General features: G+C 40.4%; 1 protein-coding gene across 1 annotated transcript in view; it reads left to right on the plus strand.

Annotated features, from left to right (window-relative positions):
* The first annotated feature begins 1,024 nt into the window (after positions 1–1,024).
* The window catches only part of CR1L (complement component (3b/4b) receptor 1-like), a 68,150-nt gene continuing 60,807 nt past the window's right edge, over positions 1,025–8,367 (plus strand). Inside the window, 1 exon segment of the mRNA XM_010854268.1 lies at positions 1,025–1,432. Within this exon segment, the coding sequence (XP_010852570.1) occupies positions 1,025–1,432 (408 nt within the window).

Here is an 8,367-nt window from a genome sequence, read left to right on the forward strand (position 1 = left end):
TGATTATCAATTTTAAATAAACAGTGTGTACATGTCCATCCCGAACGTCCTAAGGATCCCTTCTCCTGCTCTAACCAGAAGTTTCTTCTCTGTGAGTCTCTTTCTGTTTTCTAAGTTCATTTGTATCATTTTTTTAGATACCATACATAAGGGGTATCATATCAGAATCATACTTTTAAAAATGCAAATTTGATTAAGTCACTCTCATTTTTAAAAAATTTTTATTTTATTTTTAAACTTTACAATATTGTATTAGTTTTGCCAAATATCAAAATGAATCCGCCACAGGTATACCTATGTTCCCCATCCTGAACCCTCCTCCCTCCTCCCTCCTCCCTCCCCATACCCTCCCTCTGGGTTGTCCCAGTGCACCAGCCCCAAGTATCCAGTATCATGCATCGAGCCTGGACTGGCGACTCGTTTCATACATGATATTATACATGTTTCAATGCTATTCTCCCAAATCTCCCCACCCTCTCCCTCTCCCACAGAGTCCCTCTCTTTCAAAAGAACTTTCAATGGCTTGGTGTATCTCAATTCAACATAAAGACATTGGATTTTCATTTTCTGTACACTGTTCACGTTGCCTGCAACAGTCTCTTAGGCAGAATGCAGGCATTTCTTTAGCTGACCTACTACCCACGTGGATTCTTGAGAAGGGAAAAATCGTTCAGGGGTGTATGAAAGCGAAGCTGTGAGAATCCACCGCTTTTGTCCCTAGCTGCCCATCCTCATACATAGAACACATCAAGGAGCTGAAAGCTTTGCCTAATTTTCTTTCTGTACCAAGATCTCTAAGGTGTTCCTTGGGAGCGAGACTTGTTAGAAACAAGGGAAACCCGGAGTAAACAAGACCTCGCTCACCAAAGGGAAGTTGTGGTCAACAGTTTTCTGGGAGGAACCTTCGCTGCACTTCCCAAACCTTGGGAGCTACATCCGGTGTGTGGTCCTTTTCTCCGCGGCACTTTCCCCGACTTCGATTTTCTCCGAGACCGTCTCTGGTTACTAGAGGCGCTTGGGACGGATGGGAACCTCTGTTCCGTGGAAACGGGACCCTCTCCGGCTGCCGAAGCCCCGCTCTCCGGTTCGGGAGGAGCCCTGCGGGCGGTTCTGGCGCTACTCGCGAGCCGGGCTGCCGGGGGTGAGGTGCGCGCGGGCGCGTTGTCCTCGCTGGCACCCGCGTCGAGAGTGTATCTTTCCAAGGGCTAAGCGCGCGAGAAGGCAGGTCTGCTCTGGGACTCCCCTCTGTGTTCCGGCCTCCTGGTGGCACTGCTCCACCTCTCTTCGTGGGGCTTATGCTGTGCTCAGTGCAGATGATGACTGGGTGCCGCACGGAATTCCTTGCGTTTACCTTATTTGTACAGAGACTGTCTATAGCAGAATGTGGCGAAGGTCACAGGGAAAGAAAAGGGTGTTGGGGGATTCAACTGAGGTGAGTTCTAACCCTTGAAACATGTTAACTGTGAGGAAAATTACTCCTTGTGTTTCTTCGTCACCCATCTCTGCACCTCATGGAATTGCTACCTGACTGGCAGAGAGCCTGTCAAAGTTTTAACACGGTGCCTGCCACTTAATATCTATCCTCATTACTTCAGCCCTTCCTACACGAGGGTGTTTGAACAAGCAGACCCGGGGTGCCAATTATCACCTGCAAAGTGCCTCGCATCTGGTTATATTCACTCCCCATTCAGCACCCTAAACAACTACTGTCATCATGAACATGCACTTACTGAGCACCTGTGCTAAGACAAATGCCAGGTGCTTGGGGTTAGAAGAGCTAGCTGAACTGCAGAACCCTCACTCAGTGTAATGACTGCAGGTAGGAGTGGAGAGTAATATTTACATATTGTCCCAGTTTAGTCAAGTCATTTACAACAAAACAAAGCCTATTATAAGTGTTATGAAAATTTTGAGGTGGTGTCCTCTCTTCTTTCCTTTCACTTCAAATAGGCAAACAGAGATTAGAACCCTTCTTATTTTTGGCTTCCCTAGAAGTCTTCTTAGTTGGGTCAACTCATTCAAGTGGACATCTTGGTTGAAGTGACAGTCTTTTTCTTTTTTGTCGAGCCTCTTCTTGACAACTCAGTTTGCTCTTTGTCATCGTTAGGCATTTTGCATTCAGTATTTGATCATGCCTTCCCTTCTAAGAGAGTAAACTAAGTTTCCACAGAAATTGTTATTAATATTTTATCTCTTTAGATGCCATAGGCTTCCCTGGTGACTCAGTAAAGAATCTGCTTGCAATGTGGGATACCCCAGTTCAATCCCTGGGCGGGGAAGACCCCCTAGAGAAGGGAATGGCAACCCACTCCAGTATTCTTGCCTGGAAAATTCCATGGATAGAGGAGCCTGGTGGGCTACAGTCCATGGGGTTCTAAGAGTCAGACTCGACTGAGCAACTAACGCTTACTTACTTAGATGTCATAAAGAAACTGTCAAGTGAAGAAATGGGGTAAAACCTAAAGCTTTATTTTCAGAAGAGTAGCATGCCAAGAAATTTAAGCAATCTGTATTTAGAATTTTTGTGGACTTTGTGGGTACCCGGTTCCCTTCTTATTAAAATGTTGTTATAGCTTGTCTGTGTTTATTAAGTTTACCATTGTAGTACACTCCCAGATACTATTAATTGCAAAAAAATTTTTACTAGGATTATTATAATAACTTCAAAGTGTGAAACAGCCTAAACTATCTAGCAATTTACTTGCTAAAAGTAATTTAGAAAATGCTGATGGAATGCTGACAGTATACACAGCACTTTGGAGTTTGTAAGAAATGGAAGAGAGAGCTGTGCCTTCAAGATGTGTGCATAAAGTAGGGTGGTGGGATTTTAGGACATCTGAACTAAAAGGCCAGGGTTCTGGTTTGTCCAGCCTCCGCTATCTACTAGCTGGAAGCCTTGGACCAGCAAGTCAGTAACATCCCTGATCTCGAGAGTCCACATATATACAATAAACATAATTAATATTCTGCTATCTGAGAGGGTTAGTGTGAAAGTCAGATGACTTACTGTATGTGGCAGTGTTTTGTAACCTGAAAATCCCCACGGGGATCTACAAAACCATGACTAAAAAGTCATACAAGAGTCTGAGGGCCTCGGAGTGATTGAAAAGGGAGAGATCTCAGCTTCAGTGATCTTAGGCTTAGTGGAAGAAGCATGGCTTTAACAGCAATTGAAGAGTGAATCAAAAAAAAAAAAATGTAAAGGATGTTTCATGAATATATTTATTTTAGGTAAAAATTAGCATAGCACAAACCTTGCTAGGACTGTGTTGAAGATAGAGCCAACTTTGGTGCCCTCACTTGGCCCTCAGATCAGATCTCACTGTTACCGTGTTGTGTAAAGATGTGGGGTAGAAAGGAGTTGGCTTTCTATAATTCCTGACTTGTTTCAGTTTATATATGCTCAGATGAGAAGATTTATGCTTGTGTTACCTGGTTTTATCTAATATAACTTTCACAATTGGACAAGTAACTTCAAAATTTTCCTATATAGAGATAATGAATAAAATAATTCTAATAGGGCCAACTCAAACAAGCAATTGAATGACATGGCCGACTGTCCTCTCCACACAGACATTAAGAGGAAGAAATCCTGTTGGTTTAATCACGATTGACCAAAAGTTGACAAAAATGAAAAAAATCTAGAAAGAATTAAGGAGACAAGTTGAAATATAGCTTTACATTCAATATATATTATATAGCATATATAATTATTATATATAGCTTATATAATAATTGTAAATAACTTGCATAATAATTGTATATAATTATTGATATTAATATAATTAAGTTATATTTGTATAATTAAACATAGATGTAATAGCTTTATTATGTCATATAATATATTATAATTTAACATCTACTATTGACTTCTTATAGTTTGTATACATAGTTTATATATAACATGTTAATCTATATAATGTATATTATGCATACTAAATATTATATATTATTTAATACCAAACTATACCAAAGTAGATATTATATTATACCATCTAGAAAATACAATATATATTATGCATTATACCAAAGTATGTGCTGCATAATATTAAATGTTATATAGTACACCAAATGCATAGCATATAATATACATCATAAAATATATGAATATATTTAAATATAAAATAAATAAAAATGTTTAAGTGCATGCTCTTTTTTTTTTTAAATAATAGAATTACTTAAGTAAAACATTTTCAGGTCCCTTTATAAAGAGCAGAATATGAGGAATGAGGAAGAGAGTATACTCTAGGTTGACAGCTCATGTTTGAACGGACATGAAAGAAATAGTGGGTAGTTTGTGCTTATAGTACAGAATAAATCAACCTGGCTTAAGTAAGTTTGAATCAGGTGTATTTCAAAGTGGACAGTGACACCCAAGACAAAAATAACAATGAAATGACACTATACACCCACTGCTGCTACTGCTGCTAACTCACTTCAGTCATGTCCGACTCTGTGTGACCCCATAGACGGCAGCCCACCAGGCTCCCCCGTCCCTGGGATTCTCCAGGCAAGAACACTGGAGTAGGTTGCCATTTCCTTCTCCAATGCATGAAAGTGAAAAGTGAAAGTGAAGTCGCTCAGTCGTGGCCGACTCTTAGCGACCCCAGGGACTGCAGCCTACCAGGCTCCTCCGTCCATGGGATCTTCCAGGCAAGAGTACTGGAGTGGGTTGCCATTGCTTCCTCCATACACCCACTACAATGACTTAAATTTCAAAAACTGACTATACCAAGTATTAGCTATAAGGTAAACTGTAGTTATCAAGCATTCTTCATTGTTAAAAGGATACAACCACTTTGGAAACAAAATTTTGACAGTTTCTTAAAATGTTAAATACACATATATCTAAGTATTTTACACCTAGGTATCTACTCAAGAGAAATGAAAGCATATGTTCACATAAAGACTTGTTCAAGAATTTTTATAGTGGCTTTATCTTTAATAGCCAATAACTAGAAACAATACAAATGTCCTTCAACAGCTGAAAGGGTAAACTAAATTAAGGTGTATTTTTACAAGTGAATGTTACTCAGGAAACAAACAAAACCACTTAAATTTTTATGTGTAACAATCCAGATGATTTGCAAGACATTTATGCTTTGTGAAAGCTAGATAAAAATAAAAAGTACAAACTGAGTAATTCAGTTTATCCAAAATTCTAGGAGTCAGATCAACTTGTGTAACAGGAAGCAAGTTGGAATTTGCCTAGAGAAGGAGATAAAGAGATGAACGGATTACAAATAAACATTAGGAAACTGTAGATAGATACTGTGATGGAAAAGTTTGTTGTCTTGACTGTGGTGACCATTTCATAGTGTATACATACGTCGAGTCAACAAATTGTATAGTTACTGTATGTAATATAGCTTAATGCATGTTTGCATGCATGCTAAGCTGCATCAGTCATGTCCGACTCTTTTTGACCCCATGGGCTGTAGCCCACCAGGCTTCTCTATCCATGGGATTCTCCAGGCCAGAATACTGAAGTGAGTTGATTGAACCGGCATCTCTTTTGTCTCCTGTATTGGCAGACAGGTTCTTTACCACTAGCGCCACCTGGGAAGCCCAATATATATTAATAAAGCTATAAAATTTTTTTTTTAAACTATGGTAGATCTTGAGCTTATAGAGTTTATATTAATATGTTTGTTGTAGGAACAAGCCCTAATTTGAGGGATTGACAATGAAGAAGGGAAAAGAAACTAAATCAACCTTTCTCAGATTCATATATTCCTTTTTATTTGGGATATTATCCAAGTTTTCAGGCTTCCGTGATAGCTCAGTTGGTAAAGAATCCACCTGAAATGCAGGAGACTCCAGTTAGATTCTTGGGTCATGAAGATCCAATGAAGGCATAGGCTACCCACTCCAGTGTTCTTGGGCTTCCCTGGTGTCTCAGCTGATAAAGAATCTGCCTACAGTGTGGGAGACCTGGGTTTGATCCCTGGGTTGGGAAGATCCCCTGGAGAAGGAAAAGGCTATTCACTCCAATATTCTGGCCTGGAGAACTCCATGGACCGTGGAGTTGCAGAGAGTTGGACATGACTGAGTGACTTTCACTTTCACTTCATCCAAATTTTCATTTTTAGTTATTATATATACTGTGCCAGAACACAGGTGAATTTTAGGTAATTAAAGGAAGGGTCATAGCAAACACCCTCTTCCAACAACACAAGAAAAGACTCTACACATGGACATCACAAGATGGTCAACAACAAAATCAGAGTGATTATATCCTTTGCAGCCTAAGAGGGAGAAGCTCTATACAGTCAGCAAAAAAAAAAAAAAGACCAGGAGCTGACTTTGGCTCAGATCATGAACTCCTTATTGCCAAATTCAGACTTAAATTGAAGAACATGGGGGAAACCACTAGACCATTAAGGTATGACCTAAATCAAGTCCCTTATGACTATACAGTAGAATTGAGAAATGGATTTAAGGGACTAGATCTGATAGAAAGAGTGCCTGATGAACTATAGATGGAGGCTCATGATGTTGTACAGGAGACAGGGAGCAAGACCATCCCCAAGAAAAAGATATGCAAAACAGCAAAATGGCTGTCTGAGGAGGCCTTACAAATAGCTGTGAAAAGAAGAGAGGTGAAAGGCAAAGGAGAAAAGGAAAGATATACTCATTTGAATGCAGAGTGCCAAAGAATAGCAGGGAGAGATAAGAAAGGCTTCCTCAGTAATCAATGCAAAGAAATAGTGGAAAACAACAGAATGGGAAAGATTAGAGATCTCTTGAAGAAAATTACAGATACCAAGGGAACATTTCATGCAAAGATGAGCTCAATAAAGGACAGAAATGGTTTGGACCTAACAGAAGCAGAAGATATTAAGAAGAGGTGGCAAGAATACATAGAACTGTACAAAAAAGATATTCACGACCCAGATAATCATGAAGGTGTGATCACTCACACTTACCTAGAGCCAGACATCCTGGAATGTGAAGTCAGGTGGGCCTTAGGAAGCATCACTATGAACAAAGCTAGTGGAGGTGATGGAATTCCAATTGAGCTATTTCAAATCCTACAAGATGATGCTGTGAAAGTGCTGCACACAATACACCAGCAAATTTGGAAAACTCAGCAGTGGCCACAGGACTGGAAAAGGGCAGTTTTCATTCCAATCCCCAAAAAAGGAAATGCCAAAGAATGGTCAAACTACCACACAATTGCACTCATCTCACACACTAGTAAAGTAATGCTCAAAATTCTCCAAGCCAGGCTTCAGCAATACGTGAACTGTGAACTTCCAGATGTTCAAGCTGGTTTTAGAAAATTCAGGGGAACCAGAGATCAAATTGCCAACATCCTCTGGATCATGGAAAAAGCATGAGAGTTCCAGAAAAACATTTCTTTCTGTTTTATTGACTATGCCAAAGCCTTTGACTGTGTGGACCACAATAAACGGTGGAAAATTCTGAAAGAGACGGGAATACCAGAGCACCTGGTCTGCCTCTTGAGAAACCTGTATGCACGTCAAAAGCAAAAGTTAGAACTGGACATGGAACAAGAGACTGGTTCCCAATAGGAAAAGGAGTACGTCAAGGCTGTATATTGTCACCCTGCTTATTTAACTTCTATGCAGAGTACATCATGAGAAATGCTGGGCTGGAAGAAGCACAAGCTGGAATCAAGATTGCCGGGAGAAATATAAATAACCTCAGATATGCAACTGACACCACTCTTATGGCAGAAAGTGGATAAGAACTAAAGAGCCTCTTGATGAAAGTTAAAGAGGAGAGTGAAAAATTGGCTTAAACTCAACATTCAGAAAAGTAAGATCATGACATCACTTTATGGCAAATGGATGGGGAAACAGTGGAAACAGTGACTGATTTTATTTTTCTTGTCTCCAAAATCACTGTGGACAGTAATTGCAACCATGGAATTAAAAGATGCTTGCTCCTTGGAAGGAAAGTTATGACCAACCTCATTTCAGTTCAGGTCAGTTGCTCAGTCGTGTCCGACTCTTTGCGACCCCATGAATCGCAGCACGCCAGGCCTCCCTGTCCATCACCAACTCCCGGAGTTCACTCAGACTCACGTCCATACAGTCAGTGATGCCATCCGGCCATTTCATCCTCTGTCATCCCCTTCTCCTCCTGCCCCCAATCCCTCCCAGCATCAAGGTCTTTTCCAGTGAATCAACTCTTCACATGAGGTGGCCAAAGAACTGGAGTTTCAGCTTCAGCATCAGTCCTTCCAAAGAAATCCCAGGGCTGATCTCCTTTAGGATGGGCTGGTTGGATCTGCTTGCAGTCCAAGGGACTCAAGAGTCTTCTCCAACACCACAGTTCAAAAGCATCAATTCTTCAGCACTCAGCTGTCTTCACAGTCCAACTCTCACATCCATACAT

This window comes from Bison bison, unplaced genomic scaffold (assembly GCF_000754665.1).
Source record: "Bison bison bison isolate TAMUID 2011002044 unplaced genomic scaffold, Bison_UMD1.0 scf7180017864338, whole genome shotgun sequence".
In the NCBI taxonomy this organism is placed as follows: domain Eukaryota; kingdom Metazoa; phylum Chordata; class Mammalia; order Artiodactyla; family Bovidae; genus Bison; species Bison bison.